This window comes from Hypanus sabinus, chromosome 5 (assembly GCF_030144855.1).
Source record: "Hypanus sabinus isolate sHypSab1 chromosome 5, sHypSab1.hap1, whole genome shotgun sequence".
NCBI lineage: Eukaryota > Metazoa > Chordata > Chondrichthyes > Myliobatiformes > Dasyatidae > Hypanus > Hypanus sabinus.
This window is the reverse complement of record NC_082710.1, coordinates 182,295,024-182,317,391: the sequence shown is the minus strand read 5'-3', so window position 1 is coordinate 182,317,391 and position 22,368 is coordinate 182,295,024. Positions and strand designations below refer to the sequence as shown.

The following is a 22,368-nucleotide window of genomic DNA, read 5'->3' as shown; positions in this document are numbered from 1 at the left end:
CTGGATAAAATTTTTCTTTTGCCCGTTGGGATGAGTACCAGGAGAAAGCTGCAGATATGATAGAAGAGATTGAAAGCGAGGCCTCCATAGACGAGTGGAATGAATCTGTTCTGTAATTCATAAAGTTGCTCAGTTGACTATTCCGCTGCAGAATGTTCCTGAGGCTCGAGCATTAGTTCCGTGGTGGAATAAAAACTGCGATATAGCAGTCAGAAACAGGAACGGAGCTTACAGGAAATTAAGAAAGTACCCAGTGTTAGATAATGTTATGGAGTATAAAAAGGAAAGAGCAGTAGCAAGGAGAGTAATTAAACATGCAAAGAAGGATAGTTGGAGAACCCTGGGCCCTGAGACACCTATAAAGCAGCTATGGAGGATCGTTCACAGAATGTCAGGGACATATAGAAAAACATCTATCCCAGCTTTGCTGGGAGGACAAATTGAATCTGTCACCAACAGGGAAAAGGCTGATCTGTTTGTAGTGCAGATTGCTCTGCATCTCGGAATGGTGGTGGCTAAGAAACGTATTCTTCTGACCTGGAAGTCTACTACTCCACCTACCTTTGCACACTGGCTCAGGGAGATGTTGTCTAATATACAGATGGAAAGGCTGCGTCTGCACAAACCCAATACACAAAATACATTTGAGAGAATACGGGGACCTTTCTTGGCTCAGTGTCATATTACCTCACATACAGAGTGACCTTGACCAGTCTAGTCTCATGAGTGGGTGCGGTGCCTAACCAGATTCCTTCACTCATTTTATTTTATATTGCTTCCGCAATACCACTATTGTGTCATCTCTTTTTTTGCAAGTCTATTTATGTAATCTTGTAAATTGTCTGGCAGCCTTTTTGTTTTTGATTTGTTTTGTCTGTGCTCCACCTGGAGCTACATTTCTTTTACATTGTTTTGAACGTCTACAATATGTTTGGTCTTATTAAAACTGAACATTCTAAATAAAGGGTTTCAATATTTCTGCTTCTAACTCCAAATATATGATGTTTGGCTTTGGAAGAAAGATTCCTGTTTGTGAATTATGTCTATCTGATTCTCCATCAGAAAAAGTCAAGGTATTCAAGTTTTTAGGTGTCTGGTTTAATGAAAGACTTACTTGGAGGGTTCATATCGATAAAACAATTGGAAAATGTGAGAAAGTTTTAGATGTTGTGAGAAGTATTGCTGGATGTGACTGGGGACAGGGCGAGAAACTATGTACTTCATATATCTAGCTATGATTAGATCAGTTATTGATTATGGTTGTATTGCTAATGTTTCCGCTGCTATGGCAGTGCTTGAAAAATTAGACCCTGTGCAGTCCCAACCACTTAGACTCTGTTGTGGAGCTTTTAGAACATTAGTCTCTGCATTATGTGTGGAGATGGGAGAAGTGCCTCTACATTTAAGACAAGTTCAGTTGGGCCTGCAGTATTGGGCAAAACGAAATGGCTTCAATCACAGCTGTCCATCAAAATGTCTTTTGCAGGTGAAGTCACAGCGCCAAAGGGAAATATTTAAATAATAAATGGGGATCTTATAGATGCTGGGAACTTGTTTCTTCAGACTGATGAATATGGAACTAAGAGATTCTGCTGACAATAGAGATTTGGTTAATAAAGATTAAAATGTGAGAAATTTCTGTACTTGAAGGGTTGGAAATCTTTGAAGACCTCTACATCAGAAATTTGATAATAACTAAGCATATTCATAGCTGAGATCATGAGATTTTGTTTACATACCAAAGGGATCACTGTATATGGGTTGGGAAATCGACTTGTGGTAGAAGATTTACATGACCTTAATGAAAGATCGAGCAAGCTCAAGGTTCACATAACCTATTCCTGCTTCTGTTACAAATGTTCTCAGGTTAAGGTTAATTGATGTTGAGCTCATGGATTTTTTGATCACCAAATTTAGGCCATACGATTTTCCCTTATTTTACAAACTATAGCAAAGATTTCATCTGAAGTAGGACGTAGTTTTAAATATCTTACATTTGTAATGGTCAGAGAATAGTAATAGATATGAATCTCAGATGTTATGCACTAAGAGGAAAGGCAGGTAAGTTCTCTTCACTAGTGAAACTTAAGAATTTGACTGTAACTTGAAGTCTCCTGTACACACAAGCAAGGCACCTTGGAATATCTGCACTACCACAATATTAAGTCATAATCAAGAACGTTCAGGTAAACTGCCAGCCAGGCTGGTTAATGAACTCCTAAGACTTTAAAATTCCCAAGTGAATCTCATTTACTTAACAATCACAATATTCTAAAGCCCTCGGGGATCTCATCATGTTTATCCCTGTCCATCATGGGTATGGGCTGTAGTCCCATTTTTTTCATTTCGTCACCCTGTATGAAAACAAATTAAGATAAATTAAATTTATATCTCACAACTATTCTATTTTTCTATAAACTGAAATTACAAAAAATAATTTAGAAGAGAACTGTCATTAAACCTATGGCAGCAATAATATTATTCGTATTGACTCTTCCTTGGCAAAGACATCTTACGTACGTGGGGCGAGGGGGAAGAGGATAGCAACAGGGAGAAAGCAGAGTTTCTATGGGAAGATTAGACTTTGTATGCATGCCATTGAGTTCTGGTTTTGGCAGGTTTGACAGATTTCCTCCCTAATGGGAATAAGCTTCCAGTTGGGGAAGGAGCATTGAAGAGCAGCATGCAGCTGTAAGTCCACTGTTTGTCCACAGTAAGAGGGAGATACACCTGGGGAAGGACCTCCATTCCTCTTGAAGCTATCATTGGCTTCTCTTCAACTGCTGGGTTCCAATGCCATCAAAGCCTAGCTGTCTCAGTTAAAAATTAAATTATGTACAAATCGTGTGTGTGTGTGCGTGTGTGTGTGCATGCATGTGTGCGCCCTCAACTCCCGGGGGAGTCGTTGGGGCGCCGTCATGACAAGCTTTTGCTCTGATCTTTTCAGTGTGCTTATCGTTCGGCGTGTCTTGGCATCTGAAACCTGGCGAACCCCATCCCTCTCCAGGTTTTTTTTATGAGATCGAGTTGTTAGCTTGACACACAACCCAGGCACAGATGGAGGGCATGCAAGGGAGCCGGCCAGATTCAAACTCGGGATCTCTCGCCTCAAAGTCCAGCGCTGGTGCCACTATGCCACCAGCCAGTCGACAAGTCACGTAGCCCCGTTCAAACATTTATCAGGTTATCTCCTAGTTGTAGATTGCCTGCCAGATGTGGGTGGGCTGTAGCAAGGATTCAGATGTTTAAAGATGTAATAACTTACTCAATCAAAACCCAGTGAATTTGAGAATTAAGTTTCATCCAAATGTTTATAGACATCCATGAGTCATCAAAATTTACTCCAATTCTTTTCTCCCTGACCAATCAGGGAACAATCAACTTCTGCTTTAAATATACATATGGACTTGGCCTCCAACACAGTCTGTGGCAGTGCATTCCACAAATTCACTACTCTCTGGCTGAAGAAACTCCTCCTTCCCTCTGGTCTAAAAAGTTATCCCTCAATTTTGAGGCGGTGTCCTTTAGTATTGGACACCCCCACCACAGAAAACATCCTCTCCACATCCACCTCATCTGGTCCTTTCAACATTCAGTTGGTTTCAATGAGATCTCTCCACATTCTTCTAACTTCAAGTACAGGCCCAAAGCTGTCAAACATTCCTCATATGTTAACTCCTTCATTCCCGGAATCACTCTCATGTACCTCCTCTAGACTCTCTCCAATGACAACACATCGTTTCTGAGATATGGGGCCCGAAATTGTTCACAATACTCCAATTGTGGCCTGACTAGTGTCTTATAAAGCCTCAGCATTATCTGCTTGCTTTTATATTCTATTCCTCTTGAAATAAATGGCAACATTGCATTTGCCTTCTTTACACAGACTCAACCTGTAAATTAACCTTCTGGGAGTCTTGCATGTGGACTCCTAAGTCCCTTCACATCTTTGATGTTTGATTTTTTTCCTTATTTAGATATCAGTCTGCACTATTGTTCCTTTTACCAAAATGCATTATCATACATTTCCCAACACTGTATTCCATTTGCCACTTTTTGTCCATTCTTTCAATTTAACTCATGCTGCAATTGCATTGCTTCTTCAGCACTACCTGCCCCTAAACGTATTTTTGTACCATTTGCAAATTTTGCCACAAAGCCATCAATTTCATTCTCTAAATCATTGACAAACAATGTGAAGAGTAGCAATCCCAATCCTGCCCCCTTAGGAACACCACTAGTCACTGACAGCCAACTAGAAAAGGCCCCCTTTATTACCAACACAACACTCAATCTAAGACAGCCTTTCGCCAAGTAGACTCAAGCATAAGCTGTTCAAAAAACCATCTTGTAGGCATTGAACAAATCCTGCTTCTTGTGATTTGACACCAATGTGATTTTCCCAATCCCTTTGCATACTGAAGTTCCCCATTACATTTGTGTCATTACCCTTACCACATGCCTTTTCTGGCTCCCTTTGCAATCTCAACCCCACATCTTGGCTACTATTTGGAGGCCTATATATGATTCCTATAATTTTTTCTACCCTTGCAGTTTCTGAACTCCATCCACAAAGATTCAGCATTCTCTGACCCTATGTCACCTCTTTCTAAAGATGTAGTTCCATCTCTTAACAACAGAGCCACACCACTATGCCTTCTGCCTGACCTTTCAATACAAAGTATATCCTTTGATGTTCAGCTCCCAAATAAGGCCTCCTTTCAGCCATGTCTCAGTGATGCCCACAACATCATACTGACTAATCTTTAATTGCGCCACGAGTTCGTTCACCTTATTCCGAATGCTATGCGTATTTAAATACAGCATCCTCAGTCCTGCATTCGTTGCTCTTTTGAATTTTGCCCCTGTGGTTCAACTTAACTCTTTGCTTTGTCTGCATTTGTACCCAGTCATTTGCTTGTCCTTCCTGACATACATTTACACCCATCACCTACTTGTAAACCTGCTGGATCATCCTCAGCTCAGTCATACTGGTTCCCACTCCCCTGCATTTTAGTTTAAATCTCTCCCAACAGCTCTAGTAAACCTGCCCACAAGAATATTGGTTCCCCTCAGATTCAAGTGCAACCTGCCCTTTTTGTATAGGTCCCATCTGCCCCAGAAGAGTTTCCAATTATCCAGAAATCTGAATCCCTGCCTGCTGCTCCATTTCTTCAGCCACACATTTACCTGCCCCCTCATTCTATTTCTGTTCTCACTATTGTGTGTCACAGGCAGCAATCCCGGGATTACTAACCTTGAGATCTTGCCTCTCAGCTTTCCTCCTAACTCCCTGTATTCTGTTTTCAGCACTTCCTCCCTTTTACTACCTATGTCATTGGTACCAATATGTATCATGACTTCTGGCTGCTCATCCTTCCTTTCCAGGATATTGTGAACACGGTCAGAAACATTGTGGACCCTGGCACCTGGGAAGCAAACTACCATCCAAATGTAAATCATACACTTATGGAGAAATGTTACAAAATTCTTACAGGTCTTGACAGACTAACTGCAGGGACGGTATTTACCTTGCCCTCAGGAGTCTAGAATGGGGAAGTGGGGGGGGGGGGTCACAATTTCAGAATACACAGACCATTTCAGACAGAGATATGATTTGTTCATGCAGAGTAGTGCGGAGCTGTGGAGATTCAGTCATTACATTCATTGATAACAGAAATCAAAAGATTCAAGGGGCATTGCAATGGTATGGAAAAATGGAAATGAAATTTAAGATCAGTGATGATCTTAATGAATGGCTCATTTGGCTCAATGGACTGCATTTCATGACACTTACTTTACTTTAACTTTTATTGTCACCAAACAATTGATACTAGAGCGTACAATCATCACAGTGATATTTCGCGCTCGCTTCGCGCTCCCTGAAATGTAAATTAAAGTAAATAGAATAAAACTTTAAATTGTAAATCATGATTAGAAAATAGAAAAGGGGAAGTAAGGTAGTGCAAGTCAGGTCTGGATATTTGGAAGGTACGGCCCAGATCCAGGTCAGGATCCGTTCAGCAGTCTTATCACAGTTGGAAAGAAGCTGTTCCCAAATCTGGCTGTACAAATCTTCATGCTCCTGAACCTTCTCCTGGAGGGAAGAGGGACAAAAAGTGTGTTGGCTGGGTAGGGTTTTCTTTCTCTGCAACTCTCTTCATTAACCTAATAACCAAATGGCTCCATCAATAACGTCTGAAGGCTCAGTGGACCCAGACAGCAGTGAGGCAGGATTTGGGATGTACACATATCAACTTGGAATTGAGATTGGTCACCAGGTTTCAGATGGTGTTTCTGTCTTTACAACAGAATTATTAGCAATCCTCTGGATAGAAGACTCTCGACCATGCAGGGTTATCATCTGTTCGGATTCTGCATATTGTTCAAGAGGCTGTCTGACTGTAATGTATTTTGTTTTTCTATTAAATCTTTGTTTGTCCATCAAGAGAACCACCAGCTGATTGAAGAGTTTATTATTCAGTTTATATGTGCGACAGTTTATATTCGAGAATCTGAGTTTCCTGAAATTATATAATTAATTATACATCCTGCGGAGGGCAGTAACACGCCGAGACGTCTAAACTGACGGAAATAGAAGAAGAAGTGTCTGTGTGTGGAGCCATGGGAGGTTGGTGAGTTTTGATAACTTTCCTGTGTTTAAAGTGAAAATGGGTGTGGAAGCTGGGGAATTTGTTGAATTTTTAAACATCTACATTCCGGTCTTGTCTGATGTTCTGCTGATTTGTAAAACCGTCGTTCATCGTTGTTAATATCCCGAATTCAGGGCTCTGCCAATCCAGATGGTAAGATGTGAGAAAATTCAATTTACGTCAGTGACGTTTTCAATTTACGGACAGGGATAGTGAACAGACTGAATATCTCCTTCGCGGTTCCCCATCCCCTTTTCCCTCTCCACCTCATCTCCTTGCCTGCCCATCGCATCCTTCACCGCCTTATTTTTTCCCATGGCCTTCTGTCCTCTTCTACCAGACTCCCCGTCTCCAGCCCTGTGTCTTCTTCACTAAACATCTTCCCAGCGCTCTGCTTGATCCCCGCCCCTCTCGGTTTCTGTGACCTCGTGTTTCTCTCCCCCCCCCCCCCTCCCCACACACCTTTTTAACTCTACTCCTCATCCTGACAAAGGGTCTCGGCGCGAACTGTCGACTGGACTCTGCCCGGCCTGCTGAGTTCCTCCAGTATTTTCTGTGGGTTACTCAGAGAGATATCCAGCAAATGCACATTTTCTCTTGTTTGAGCCTGAATATCTGTCAGTTTCACGACACAATACCGCCACCTGCTGCTGTAGACAGGTACTGCAGGAAGGGTAGAACCAAAATACTGTCCTGGAACTTTCAGCTGGAGCAAACTCAAAGTGATTTATTATCAAAGTACGCACGTGTCAAGATGAACAACAATGAAATTCATTTTCTTGGCAACGTTTACAGCAAATACAATAGCAAGTTGGAAAGATAGCAATAAACTGAAACAAGTAATTAATGTGCAAAAGGGGACAATTTCTGCCAATAGGCATCGAATTATAAAGCACTACAGTACAGAAACAAACCCTTCGGCCCAACTGTGCCAAACTCCCATTCTATCAACCTGCACCTGGACAAAACCCCACCCATGCATGTACTTTTCCAAACTTAAACATTGACATTGAACCACTTCTGCAAGAAGATTTTCTGCACTCGCACCACTCTCTCAGTGAACACGGTCTCCTTCGATATTTCACCCTTCACCTATGAACTCTACTTGTAGTCCCATCAAACACAGTGGGGAAGCCTGCATGTATTTTCGCTAAATATACTGTACCACTCATAATTGTGTATATCTCTATCAAATCGTGCCTCACTCACCGAAGCTCCAGGGAATTATGCCTCTAACTCAGGTCCTCAAATTCCTTCTGAATTTTCTCTGTACTCTTTCAATCTTACTTACATCTTTCCTGCAGGTGGGAGACCAGAACCGCACACAATACTCCAAATTAGTCCTCACCAATGTTTTATCCCTCTGTTGTTCTGCACTCCTCAGACCACTGACATTCACCGTGTCAATCCTACCCTGGGTTGTCCTCCAGAATGTACAGCACCTCACCTGTCTGGAATAAATTCCATCTGCCATTTTCAGAACATTCCGTTTCTGATTCCGTTTACCAGAGTATCATCCAAATCGTTGAAATTGAAGACAAACAATGGACCCAGCATCGATCCCTGCAGCACACCACGAGTCACGGGCGTCCAGTCAGAGAGGCAACCAAACGGCAAAGAAATAAATTGTAGAGTCCTTGAAAGCTGGTCTGTCACTTGTGGAATCAGTTCAGAGTTGAGGTGAGTGAAGTTATCCACGCTGATTCGGGAGGCAGAGTAAATTTATCATCAAAATATGAAGAGCAGGAGTAAGAATGTATTGTTTACGCAATGTGAACATTGAAAGCAGGACCAACATTGTCTGCCCACTAACTGTCCTTCAAAAGGTTGAAATGATCGACTCCAGCTGCTGCAGTGGTGTCATGCACTTAAGTCAGTTCCTTAACAATGACATTGAATAGTCAGTATTCTATTAACAGAGGAAGTGATTGGATAATGAACACTACCATTGATTAGTGCAATTTAATATTCCAATTTACACCCAATCAATGTGAAAAGCACCATTTCATCAGCTTGCTCCCTCTCCGGTCCCTTTCCCTCAGAATCCTGGATTTTGCTCCTGTCTCCGCTCCTCCCAGGTCAGTGAAGTGTTCGAACATCGGAATCTGCTCACTTCCTCTGCTCCAATTTCCCTTTAACCCGGAAAACATTTCCAGCTGGTTAATAGTTCGGCCGTTCCTTCATAGTCCTGGAGTGCAAATCTCGCTGCCCAGCAACAATTTGGGACCTCCTTCACTATACAGTACATGTTGATCTCCTGGCGGTGCCGAGATTCTGTCAACAATAACTTTTGGCGCAAACACGAGGATATCTGCAGATGCTGGAAATTCAAGCAACTCACACAAAGTGCTGGTGGAACGCAGCAAGCCAGCAGAATCTATCGGAAGAAGTCAACGTTTCGGGCCGAGACCCTTCGTCAGGACTAACTGAAAGATAGTAAGAGATCTGAAAGTAGGAGGGGGAGGGGGAAATGCGAAATGATAAAAGAAGACCTGAGGGGGTGGGGTGAAAAAGAGCTGGAAAGGTGATTGGCAAAAGGGATACAAGGCTGGAGAAGGGAAAGGATCATGGGACGGGAGACCTCGGGATAAAGAAGAGGGGAGGGGAGCAGCAGAGGGAGATGGAGACAGGCAAAGAGTGACGGGCAGAGACAGTAAAAGAGGAGAGGGGTAAAAATAAATCAGGGGTGGGGTAAGAAAGGGAGGAGGGTCTTTAATGGAAGTTAGAGAAGTCAATGCTCATGCCATCAGGTTGGAGACTACCCAGCCGGTATATAAGGTGTTGTTCCTCCAACCTGAGTGTGGCTTCATCTTGACAGTAGAGGAGGCCATGGATAGACATATCAAAATGGGAATGGGACGTGGAATTAAAATGTGTGGCCACCGGGAGATCCAGCTTTCTCAAGCGGGCAGAGCGTAGGTGTTCCGCGAAACGGTCTCCCATTCTGCGTCGGGTCTCATCAATATATAAAAGGCCACACCGGGAGCACCGGACGCAGTATACCACACCAGCCGACTCACAGGTGAAGTGTCACCTCACCTGGAAGGACTGTCTGGAGCCCTGAATGGTGGTGAGGGGGGAAGTGTGAGGGCAGGTGTAGCACTGGTTCCACTTACAAGGATAAGTGCCAGGAGGGAGATCGGTGGGAAGGGATGTGGGGGAGGACAAATGGACAAGGGATTCGCGTAGGGAGCGATCCCTGCGGAAAGCAGAAAGGAAGGGGGGAGGGAAAGATGTGCTTGGTAGTGGGATCCCGTTGGAGGTTGCGGAATTATTCGTTGGACCCGGAGGCTAGAGGGCTGTTAGCTGAGGACAAGGGGAACACTATCCAGAGTGGGGTGGTGGACAGATGGGGTCAGAGCAGATGTGCGTGAAATGGGAGAGATGAGTTTGAGAGCAGAGTTGATGGTGGAGGAAGGGAAGCCCCTTTGTTGAAAAAAGGAAGACATCTCCTTCATCCTAGAACGAAAAGCCTGAGAGCAGATGCGGCAGAGACGGAGTTATTGTGAGGAGGAGATGTTCCTCACCTACCACCCCGCCAGCCTCAGGGTCCAACGAATAATTCTACATAACTTACACCACCTCCAAAGGGCAACCGCTTCTCGAATTCCTCCCTCATCCATCCACCCCACTCCTATCACCTCCCAGCTCCTTCCCTCATCCATCCCCTCCCCACCACCTCCAAAGGGCAACCGCTTCTCGAATTCCTCCGTCTCCATCCACCCCACTCCTATCACCTCCCAGCTCCTTCCCTCATCCATCCCCTCCCCATCACCTCCAAAGGGCAACCGCTTCTCGAATTCCTCCCTCATCCATCCACCCCACTCCTATCACCTCCCAGCTCCTTCCCTCATCCATCCCCTCCACATCACCTCCAAAGGGCAACCTTCTCGAATTCCTCCGTCTCTATCCACCCCACTCCTATCACCTCCCAGCTCCTTCCCTCATCCATCCCCTCCCCATCACCTCCAAAGGGCAACCGCTTCTCGAATTCCTCCCTCATCCATCCACCCCACTCCTATCACCTCCCAGCTCCTTCCCTCATCCATCCCCTCCCCACCACCTCCAAAGGGATACCGCTTCTCGAATTCCTCCCTCATCCATCCACCCCACTCCTATCACCTCCCAGCTCCTTCCCTCATCCATCCCCTCCCCATCACCTCCAAAGGGCAACTGCTTCTCGAATTCCTCCCTCATCCATCCACCCCACTCCTATCACCTCCCAGCTCCTTCCCTCATCCATCCCCTCCCCATCACCTCCATAGGGCAACCGCTTCTCGAATTCCTCCCTCATCCATCCACCCCACTCCTATCACCTCCCAGCTCCTTCCCTCATCCATCCCCTCCCCATCACCTCCAAAGGGCAACCGCTTCTCGAATTCCTCCGTCTCCATCCACCCCACTCCTATCATCTCCCAGCTCCTTCCCTCATCCATCCCCTCCCCATCACCTCCAAAGGGCAACCGCTTCTCGAATTCCTCCCTCATCCATCCACCCCACTCCTATCACCTCCCAGCTCCTTCCCTCATCCATCCCCTCCCCATCACCTCCAAAGGGCAACCGCTTCTCGAATTCCTCCGTCTCCATCCACCCCACTCCTATCACCTCCCAGCTCCTTCCCTCATCCATCCCCTCCCCATCACCTCCAAAGGGCAACCGCTTCTCGAATTCCTCCGTCTCCATCCACCCCACTCCTATCACCTCCCAGCTCCTTCCCTCATCCATCCCCTCCCCATCACCTCCAAAGGGCAATCGCTTCTCGAATTCCTCCGTCTCCATTGGCTGGTTGAAAGCGGGATCACAACGAACTGAACGTTCATCCATCAGCCGGATTGGCGGAGTCATGAATCCAGGAGTGAAATTTCAACTGCTGGGAAAACTCAGCGGGTCAAACTGCACCAGTGGGGAAAAGGGATGGGTTTGACCCAATTTCAGGAGGAAATTAGGCTTGAGTGATGGATTCCAGCATCTACAGCTCCAGTCTCTCGGATTCGGGGCAGTAACAGCGATGAACCACAAGTAATAATAAAAAAGATTAGCTTCATCCACATCGAGATATCGAAACAAAAAGGCCCCGTTCTGAGTGAAGGACCGATGCAGTCCGACCGACGATTGTGCAGAGACACCCCGCAAGGGTCGTTATGCTTCCGGCGCCAAAATCCCATGCCCACAATTCACCGATCCGAACTGTCGGAAGATGGGAGGATACCAGTGAGCACAAAGGAAACGCGGGAAGCATGGGTCTGTGATTACCGGCGCTGTAAAGCGAATGCCCAAACCGCGAGGCTGCCGTGTCTCCCAACTTCCTGAACTGCTAGCACAAAGGATCACCAGCAAATTTCCGTCGGGAGCTTTGTCTCCTCTTTCCTCAGTGATTGCTCTCTGAATATTCCGCTGTCCACTCCTCCCTCAACAATGACCTCCCACCTGCCACTCATTCCTGCTCCACCAGCCCCTACACCTCATCCCTCACCACTCTTCAGGTACCCAGAGTCCTTCCAGGTGAGACAACACCTCACCTGCGGGTCTGTCGGGGTCATCCACTGTATCCTGTGCTCCCGGGCCGGTCTCCACATCGCTGAGTGCCGACGGAGACTGCGGGACCACTCGGTTCCTTCCGCCTCGGAAAGCGATTTCTCGGTGGCCAGCCATTCCAATTCGACTTTTCATTCCCATTCTGACATGTCAGTCCAGAACTTCCTCTGCTGCTGTGACGAGACACACTCGGGAGGAGCAACACCTCATTCCGTTTGGGTCACATCCGACCTGATAATAGGAGCTTCGGTTTCCCAACTGCTGATCGTTTATCCCGATCCTCTCTTTATCCATTCCCATTCCAGCTCCCCTGTCAGGATTTCCCTTCCCCTCAATTGCCTGGTATGTACCTCTGGTACCCCTCCTCCTTCCCTTTCTACCACTGTCCGCCCCCACCAGATTCCTTCTCCAGCTATCACCTCCCAGCTTCTTCCCTCATCCATTCCCAACCTCTCCTACCACCTCCCAGCTTCTCTCATCCAGCCCCACCCCTTCGTACCACCTCCCAGCTTCCTTCATCCATCCCCTCCCCATCTCCTATCACCTCCCAGCTTCCCTCATCCATCACTACCCCTCCTATCACCTCCCAGCTTCTGTCATCCCTCCCCACCACTCTATCGCCTCCCAGCTTCCCTCATCCATCCATCCCACTCCTATCACCTCCCAGCTTCCCTCATTCATCCATTCACCCTCTCCTATCACATCCCAGCTTACCTCATCTATCCACCCCTCTCCTATCACCTCCCAGCTTCCCTCATCTATCACTCCCCCTCTCCTATCACCTCCCAGCTTCCCTCATCTATCACTCCCCTTCTCCTATCACCTCCCAGCTTCCCTCATCTATCACTCCCCCTCTCCTATCACCTCCCAGCTTCCCTCATCCATCCACCCCACTCCTAAAACCTCCCAGCTCCTTCCCTCATCCATCCCCTCCCCATCACCTCCAAGCTTCCCTCATCCATCACTCCCCTCTCCTACCACCTCCCAGCTTCCCTCATCCATCACTTCCCCTCTCCTATCATCTTCGCAGTGTTTCTATACCATTGACGGATGCGGTGAACGAGTTAAAATTAATGGATCGATAATTCTCACATCGTGTTTATTTCACTCTCCGCACATTTATATTTACACTGACTTAGTCCTGACGCCGGTCCCGGAACCCGACCCGTTTACAGACCCGGAGCGGAACCGGAGCAGATTCTCAGCCACTCGTTTTCATATCCAATCCCGAAGAAAGGATAAAGTTTCTCCGTGAATTTATTCCCAGTGAAGGTGTGGAGATGGGACTTGGTCTCCGCGTTGTAAAATGAAACTGTCCCGGACTCGTAACTGAGATAAACTCCGACCCTCCCGGGGAAGGGACCGGCCGGGAGACGGGACACGGGGGAGGTGAGAACCTTCATCGCGTCATCACGCCGCCTGATGATCCAGAATCCGGTCTCCGGACTCAGTGTGACCCGTTCCTTCATCTCCACAGATTCTGCGGCGACTCCCAGACCCCAGAGCCGATTCCCCGTCACCTCCACCTCCCAGTAATGTCTCCCCGATGTGAATCCCTCCGATCCCAGTACACAAGGCCGGTCTGTGAACCTCTTCCCGGTGTCAGGGAGATCCCTCCGGGTCCCGGTCCGTCTCACACTCTTCCGATCCTCAGACACCTCGAGCCGCGGATGCGCCGTTTCCACATCCAGGGTGACAGAGACTGGGGGGAGAAGCAGAGAATTAGAGAGTCCCCGGGATCGGGGGGAGACTCGGGCAGCGCGGCCCCGGGGATCGGGGGGAGACGGGCAGCGCGGCCCCGGGGATCGGGGGGGGAGACTCGGGCAGCGCGGCCCCGGGGATCGGGGGGGAGACTCGGGCAGCGCGGCCCGGGGGGGGGGGCGAGGAGACTCGGGCAGCGCCTCACCGGGATTGAGGGGAGACTCGGGCAGCGCGGCCCCGGGGATCGGGGGGGGGGAGAGACTCGGGCAGCGCGGCCCCCGCGGATCGGGGGGGAGACTCGGGCAGCGCGGCCCCGGGATCCGGGGGTAACTAGGGCAGCGCGGCCCCGGGGTCGGGGGGAGCCTCGGGCAGCGCGGCCCCGGGATCGGGGGGAGACTCGGGCAGCGCGGCCCCGGGATCGGGGGGAGACTCGGGCAGCGCGGCCCCGCGGATCGGGGGGGGAGACTCGGGCAGCGCGGCCCCGGGATCCGGGGGAGACTCGGGCAGCGCGGCCCCGGGATCCGGGGGAGACTCGGGCAGCGCGGCCCCGGGATCGGGGGGGAGACTCGGGCAGCGCGGCCCCGGGATCGCGGGGAGACTCGGGCAGCGCGTCCCCGGGATCGCGGGGAGACTCGGGCAGCGCGTCCCCGGGATCGGGGGGGAGACTCGGGCAGCGCGGCCCCGGGACCGGGGGGGAGACTCGGGCAGCGCGGCCCCGGGATCGGGGGGGAGACTCGGGCAGCGCGTCCCCGGGGATCGGAGAGAGACACGGGCAGCGCGGCCCCGGGATCGGGGGGGGGGGGAGACTCGGGCAGCGCGGCCCCGCGGATCGGGGGGGGGGGGGAGACTCGGGCAGCGCGGCCCCGGGATCCGGGGGTAACTAGGGCAGCGCGGCCCCGGGATCCGGGGGAGACTCGGGCAGCGCGGCCCCGGGATCGGGGGGAGACTCGGGCAGCGCGGCCACGGGATCGGGAGGAGACTCGGGCAGCGCGGCCACGGGATCGGGAGGAGACTCGGGCAGCGCGTCCCGGGGATCGGGGGGGAGACTCGGGCAGCGCGTCCCCGGCATCGGGGGGGAGACTCGGGCAGCGCGGCCCCGGGACCGGGGGGGAGACTCGGGCAGCGCGGCCCCGGGATCGGGGTGAGACTCGGGCAGCGCGGCCCCGGGATCGGGGTGAGACTCGGGCAGCGCGACCCCAGGATCGGTGGGAGACTCGGGCAGCGCGTCCCCGGGATCGGGGGGGAGACTCGGGCAGCGCGGCCCCCGCGATCGGGTGGGAGACTCGGGCAGCGCGGCCCCGGGATCGGGGGGGAGACTCGGGCAGCGCGGCCCCGGGGATCGGGGGGGGGGAGAGACTCGGGCAGCGCGGCCCCGCGGATCGGGGGGGGAGACTCGGGCAGCGCGGCCCCGGGATCCGGGGGAGACTCGGGCAGCGCGGCCCCGGGATCGGGGGGAGACTCGGGCAGCGCGGCCCCGGGATCGGGGGGGGGGGGAGACTCGGGCAGCGCGTCCCCGGGGATCGGAGAGAGACACGGGCAGCGCGGCCCCCGCGGATCGGGGGGGGGAGACTCGGGCAGCGCGGCCCCGGGATCCGGGGGTAACTAGGGCAGCGCGGCCCCGGGATCCGGTGGAGACTCGGGCAGCGCGGCCCAGGATCGGGGGGAGACTCGGGCATCGCGTCCCCGCGGATCGGGGGGGAGACTCGGGCAGCGCGGCCCCGGGATCCGGGGGAGACTCGGGCAGCGCGGCCCCGGGATCGGGGGGGGGGGGGAGACTCGGGCAGCGCGGCCCCGGGGATCGGGGGGGGGAAGAGACTCGGGCAGCGCGGCCCCGGGGATCGGGGGGGGGGAAGAGACTCGGGCAGCGCGGCCCCGGGATCCGGGGGAGACTCGGGCAGCGCGGCCCCGGGATCGGGGGGAGACTCGGGCAGCGCGGCCCCGGGATCGGGGGGAGACTCGGGCAGCGCGGCCCAGGATCGGGGGGAGACTCGGGCATCGCGTCCCCGCGGATCGGGAGGGAGACTCGGGCAGCGCGGCCCCGGGATCCGGGGGAGACCTCGGGCAGCGCGGCCACGGGATCGGGGGTGGGGGGAGACTCGGGCAGCGCGCGCCCCGGGGATCGGGGCTGGGGGAAGAGACTCGGGCAGCGCGGCCCCGGGGATCGGGGGGGGGGAAGAGACTCGGCAGCGCGGCCCCGGATCGGGGGGAGACTCGGGCAGCGCGGCCCCGGGATCGGGGGGAGACTCGGGCAGCGCCGGCCCCGGGATCGGGGGGAGACTCGGGCAGCGCGGCCACGGGATCGGGAGGAGACTCGGGCAGCGCGGCCACGGATCGGGGGGAGACTCGGGCAGCGCGTCCCGGGGATCGGGGGGGAGACTCGGGCAGCGCGTCCCCGGGATCGGGGGGGAGACTCGGGCAGCGCGGGCCCCGGGACCGGGGGGGAGACTCGGGCAGCGCGGCCCCGGGACCGGGGGGGAGACTCGGGCAGCGCGGCCCCGGGATCGGGGGGAGACTCGGGCAGCGCGGCCCCGGGATCGGGGGAGACTCGGGCAGCGCGACCCCAGGATCGGTGGGAGACTCGGGCAGCGCGTCCCCGGGGACCGGGGGGGAGACTCGGGCAGCGCGGCCCCGGGATCCGGGGGAGACTCGGGCAGCGCGGCCCCGGGGATCGGGGGGAGACTCGGGCAGCGCGGCCCCGGGGATCGGGGGGGGGGGGGGGAAGAGACTCGGGGCAGCGCGGCCCCGGGATCCGGGGGAGACTCGGGCAGCGCGGCCCCGGGATCGGGGGAGACTCGGGCAGCGCGGCCCCGGGATCGGGGGGAGACTCGGGCAGCGCGGCCCCGGGATCGGGGGGAGACTCGGGCAGCGCGCCCCGGACCGGGGGGAGACTCGGGCAGCGCGGCCCCGGGACCGGGGGGGGAGACTCGGGCAGCGCGGCCCGGGATCGGGGGGAGACTCGGGCAGCGCGGCCACGGGATCGGGAGGAGACTCGGGCAGCGCGGCCACGGGATCGGGGGGGAGACTCGGGCAGCAGCGCGTCCCGGGGATCGGGGGAGACTCGGGCAGCGCGGGCCCCGGGATCGGGGGGGAGACTCGGGCAGCGCGGCCCCGGGACCGGGGGGGAGACTCGGGCAGCGCGTCCCCGGGATCGGGGGGAGACTCGGGCAGCGCGGGCCCCGGGACCGGGGGGGAGACTCGGGCAGCGCGGCCCCGGGATCGGGGTGAGACTCGGGCAGCGCGGCCCCGGGATCGGGGTGAGACTCGGGCAGCGCGACCCCAGGATCGGTGGGAGACTCGGGCAGCGCGTCCCCGGGATCGGGGGGGGAGACTCGGGGCAGCGCGGCCCCGGGATCGGGAGGGAGACTCGGGCAGCGCGGCCCCCGCGATCGGGGGGGGAGACTCGGGCAGCGCGGCCCCGCGGATCGGGGGGGGAGACTCGGGCAGCGCGGCCCCGGGATCCGGGGGAGACTCGGGCAGCGCGGCCCCGGGATCGGGGGGGGGGGAGACTCGGGCCAGCGCGGCCCCGGGATCGGGGGGGGGGGGGAGACTCGGGCAGCGCGGCCCCGGGGATCGGGGGGGAAGAGACTCGGGCAGCGCGGCCCCGGGGATCGGGGGGGGGATGAGACTCGGCGCAGCGCGGGCCCCGGGATCCGGGGGAGACTCGGGCAGCGCGGCCCCGGGATCGGGGGGAGACTCGGGCAGCGCGGCCCCGGGATCGGGGGGGAGACTCGGGCAGCGCGACCCCGGGATCGGTGGGAGACTCGGGCAGCGCGTCCCCGGGATCGGGGGGGGGAGACTCGGGCAGCGCGGCCCCGGGATCGGGAGGGAGACTCGGGCAGCGCGGCCCCGCGGATCGGGGGGGGAGACTCGGGCAGCGCGGCCCCGCGGATCGGGGGGGGAGACTCGGGCAGCGCGGCCCCGGGATCCGGGGGAGACTCGGGCAGCGCGGCCACGGGATCGGGGGGGGGGGGGAGACTCGGGCAGCGCGGCCCCGGGATCGGGGGGGGGGGGAGACTCGGGCAGCGCGGCCCCGGGGATCGGGGGGGGGAAGAGACTCGGGCAGCGCGGCCCCCGGGATCGGGGAGGGGGGATGAGACTCGGGGCAGCGCGGCCCCCGGGATCCGGGGGAGACTCGGGCAGCGCGGCCCCGGGATCGGGGGGAGACTCGGGCAGCGCGGCCCCGGGATCGGGGGGAGACTCGGGCAGCGCGACCCCAGGATCGGTGGGAGACTCGGGCAGCGCGTCCCCGGGATCGGGGGGGGAGACTCGGGCAGCGCGGCCCCGGGATCGGGAGGGGAGACTCGGGCAGCGCGGCCCCGCGGATCGGGGGGGGGAGACTCGGGCAGCGCGGCCCCCGCGGATCGGGGGGGGAGACTCGGGCAGCGCGGCCCCCGGGATCCGGGGGAGACTCGGGCAGCGCGCCCCGGGATCGGGGGGGGGGGGAGACTCGGGCAGCGCGGCCCCGGGATCGGGGGGGGGGGGAGACTCGGGCAGCGCGGCCCCGGGGATCGGGGGGGGAAGAGACTCGGGCAGCGCGGCCCCGGGGATCGGGGGGGGATGAGACTCGGGCAGCGCGGCCCCGGGGATCGGGGGGAGACTCGGGCAGCGCGGCCCCGGGATCGGGGGGAGACTCGGGCAGCGCGGCCCCGGGATCGGGTGGGAGACTCGGGCAGCGCGTCCCCGGGAATCGGAGAGAGACACGGGCAGCGCGGCCCCGGGATCGGGGTGGAGACTCGGGCCAGCGCGTCCCCGGGGATCGGGGTGGGGGAGACTCGGGCAGCGCGGTCCCGTGATCGGGGGGGAGCCTCGGGCAGCGCGGCCCCGGGATCGGGGGGAGACTCGGGCAGCGCGGCCCCGGATCGGGGGGAGACTCGGGCAGCGCGGCCCCGGGATCGGGGGGAGACTCGGGCAGCGCGGCCCCGGGATCGGGGGGAGACTCGGGCAGCGCGGCCCCGGGATCCGGGGGAGACTCGGGCAGCGCGGCCCCGGGATCGGGGGGGAGACTCGGGCAGCGCGGCCCCGGGATCGGGGGGGGGGGGAGACTCGGGCAGCGCGTCCCCGGGGATCGGAGAGAGACACGGGCAGCGCGGCCCCCGCGGATCGGGGGGGGGGAGACTCGGGCAGCGCGGCCCCGGGATCCGGGGGTAACTAGGGCAGCGCGGCCCGGGATCCGGTGGAGACTCGGGCAGCGCGGCCCAGGATCGGGGGGGAGACTCGGGCATCGCGTCCCCGCGGATCGGGGGGGAGACTCGGGCAGCGCGGCCCCGGGATCCGGGGGAGACTCGGGGCAGCGCGGCCCCGGGATCGGGGGGGGGGGGGAGACTCGGGCAAGCGCGGCCCCGGGGATCGGGGGGGGGAAGAGACTCGGGCAGCGCGGCCCCGGGGATCGGGGGGGGGGAAGAGACTCGGGCAAGCGCGGCCCCGGGATCCGGGGGAGACTCGGGCAGCGCGGCCCCGGGATCGGGGGGGAGACTCGGGCAGCGCGGCCCCGGGATCGGGGGGAGACTCGGGCAGCGCGGCCCAGGATCGGGGGGAGACTCGGGCATCGCGTCCCCGCGGATCGGGAGGGAGACTCGGGCAGCGCGGCCCCGGGATCCGGGGGAGACTCGGGCAGCGCGGCCACGGGATCGGGGGTGGGGGGAGACTCGGGCAGCGCGGGCCCCGGGGATCGGGGTGGGGGAAGAGACTCGGGCAGCGCGGCCCCGGGGATCGGGGGGGGGGGAAGAGACTCGGGCAGCGCGGCCCCGGGATCGGGGGGAGAGACTCGGGCAGCGCGGCCCCGGGATCGGGGGGAGACTCGGGCAGCGCGGCCCCGGGATCGGGGGGAGACTCGGGCAGCGCGGCCACGGGATCGGGAGGAGACTCGGGCAGCGCGGCCACGGGATCGGGGGGAGACTCGGGCAGCGCGTCCCGGGGATCGGGGGGGAGACTCGGGCAGCGCGTCCCCGGGATCGGGGGGGGAGACTCGGGCAGCGCGGCCCCGGGACCGGGGGGGAGACTCGGGCAGCGCGGCCCCCGGGACCGGGGGGGAGACTCGGGCAGCGCGGGCCCCGGGATCGGGGGGAGACTCGGGCAGCGCGGCCCCGGGATCGGGGGGAGACTCGGGCAGCGCGACCCCAGGATCGGTGGGAGACTCGGGCAGCGCGTCCCCGGGACCGGGGGGGGAGACTCGGGCAGAGCGCGTCCCCGGGATCCGGGGGAGACTCGGGCAGCGCGGCCCCGGGGAATCGGGGGGAGACTCGGGGCAGCGCGGCCCCGGGGATCGGGGGGGGGGGGGGGAAGAGACTCGGGCAGCGCGGCCCCCGGGATCCGGGGGAGACTCGGGCAGCGCGGCCCCGGGATCGGGGGGGAGACTCGGGCAGCGCGGCCCCGGGATCGGGGGGAGACTCGGGCAGCGCGGCCCCGGGATCGGGGGGAGACTCGGGCAGCGCGGCCCCGGGACCGGGGTGGAGACTCGGGCAGGCCGCGGCCCCGGGACCGGGGGGAGAGACTCGGGCAGCGCGGCCCCGGGATCGGGGGGAGACTCGGGCAGCGCGGCCACGGGATCGGGAGGAGACTCGGGCAGCGCGGCCACGGGATCGGGGGGAGACTCGGGCAGCGCGTCCCGGGGATCGGGGGGAGACTCGGGCAGCGCGGCCCCCGGGGATCGGGGGGGGAGACTCGGGCAGCGCGGCCCGGGACCGGGGGGGGAGACTCGGGCAGCGCGTCCCCGGGATCGGGGGAGACTCGGGCAGCGCGGCCCCGGGACCGGGGGGGAGACTCGGGCAGCGCGGCCCCGGGATCGGGGTGAGACTCGGGCAGCGCGGCCCCGGGATCGGGGTGAGACTCGGGCAGCGCGACCCCAGGATCGGTGGAGACTCGGGCAGCGCGTCCCCGGGATCGGGGGGGGAGACTCGGGCAGCGGCGGCCCCGGGATCGGGAGGGAGACTCGGGCAGCGCGGCCCCGCGGATCGGGGGGGGAGACTCGGGCAGCGCGGCCCCGCGGATCGGGGGGGAGACTCGGGCAGCGCTGGCCCCGGGATCCGGGGGAGACTCGGGCAGCGCGGCCCCGGGATCGGGGGGGGGGGGGGAGACTCGGGCAGCGCGGCCCCGGGATCGGGGGGGGGGAGACTCGGGCAGCGCGACCCCGGGGATCGGGGGGGGAAGAGACTCGGGCAGCGCGGCCCCGGGATCCGGGGGAGACTCGGGCAGCGCGGGCCCCGGGATCGGGGGGAGACTCGGGCAGCGCGGCCCCGGGATCGGGGGAGACTCGGGCAGCGCGACCCCGGGATCGGTGGGAGACTCGGGCAGCGCGTCCCCGGGATCGGGGGGGGAGACTCGGGCAGCGCGGCCCCGGGATCGGGAGGGAGACTCGGGCAGCGCGGCCCCGCGGATCGGGGGGGAGACTCGGGCAGCGCGCCCGCGGATCGGGGGGGGAGACTCGGGCAGCGCGGCCCCGGGATCCGGGGGAGACTCGGGCAGCGCGGCCCCGGGATCGGGGGGGGGGGGAGACTCGGGCAGCGCGGCCCCGGGATCGGGGGGGGGGGGGAGACTCGGGCAGCGCGGCCCCGGGGATCGGGGGGGGGAAGAGACTCGGGCAGGCGCGGCCCCGGGGATCGGGGGGGGGGATGAGACTCGGGCAGCGCGGCCCCGGATCCGGGGGAGACTCGGGCAGCGCGGCCCCGGGATCGGGGGGAGACTCGGGCAGCGCGGCCCCGGGATCGGGGGGAGACTCGGGCAGCGCGACCCCAGGATCGGTGGGAGACTCGGGCAGCGCGTCCCCGGGATCGGGGGGGGAGACTCGGGCAGCGCGGCCCCGGGATCGGGAGGGAGACTCGGGCAGCGCGGCCCCGCGGATCGGGGGGGGAGACTCGGCAGCGCGGCCCCGCGGATCGGGGGGGGAGACTCGGGCAGCGCGGCCCCGGATCCGGGGGAGACTCGGGCAGCGCGGCCCCGGATCGGGGGGGGGGAGACTCGGGCAGCGCGGCCCCGGGATCGGGGGGGGGGGGGAGACTCGGCAGCGCGGCCCCGGGGATCGGGGGGGGAAGAGACTCGGGCAGCGCGGCCCCGGGGATCGGGGGGGGGATGAGACTCGGGCAGCGCGGCCCCGGGGATCGGGGGGGGGATGAGACTCGGGCAGCGCGGCCCCGGGATCGGGGGGAGACTCGGGCAGCGCGGCCCCGGGATCGGGGGGAGACTCGGGCAGCGCGCCCCGGGATCGGGTGGGAGACTCGGGCAGCGCGTCCCCGGGAATCGGAGAGAGACACGGGCAGCGCGGCCCCGGGATCGGGGTGGAGACTCGGGCAGCGCGTCCCCGGGGATCGGGGTGGGGGAGACTCGGGCAGCGCGGTCCCGTGATCGGGGGGGGAGCCTCGGGCAGCGCGGCCCCGGGGATCGGGGGGAGACTCGGGCAGCGCGGCCCCGGGATCGGGGGGAGACTCGGGCAGCGCGGCCCCGGGATCGGGGGGAGACTCGGGCAGCGCGGCCCCGGGATCGGGGG

At 59.5% G+C, this 22,368-nt stretch overlaps 1 protein-coding gene across 2 annotated transcripts in view; it reads right to left on the bottom strand.

Annotated features, from left to right (window-relative positions):
* Positions 1-13,279: 13,279 nt before the first annotated feature.
* The window catches only part of LOC132394713 (nuclear factor 7, brain-like), a 21,949-nt gene continuing 12,860 nt past the window's right edge, over positions 13,280-22,368 (bottom strand). For both annotated transcript variants that reach the window (XM_059971096.1, XM_059971097.1), the window contains exon 6: positions 13,280-13,890. In XM_059971096.1, the coding sequence (XP_059827079.1) occupies positions 13,358-13,890 (533 nt within the window). In that variant the 3' untranslated portion in view covers positions 13,280-13,357. The remainder of the gene's footprint in view (positions 13,891-22,368) is intronic.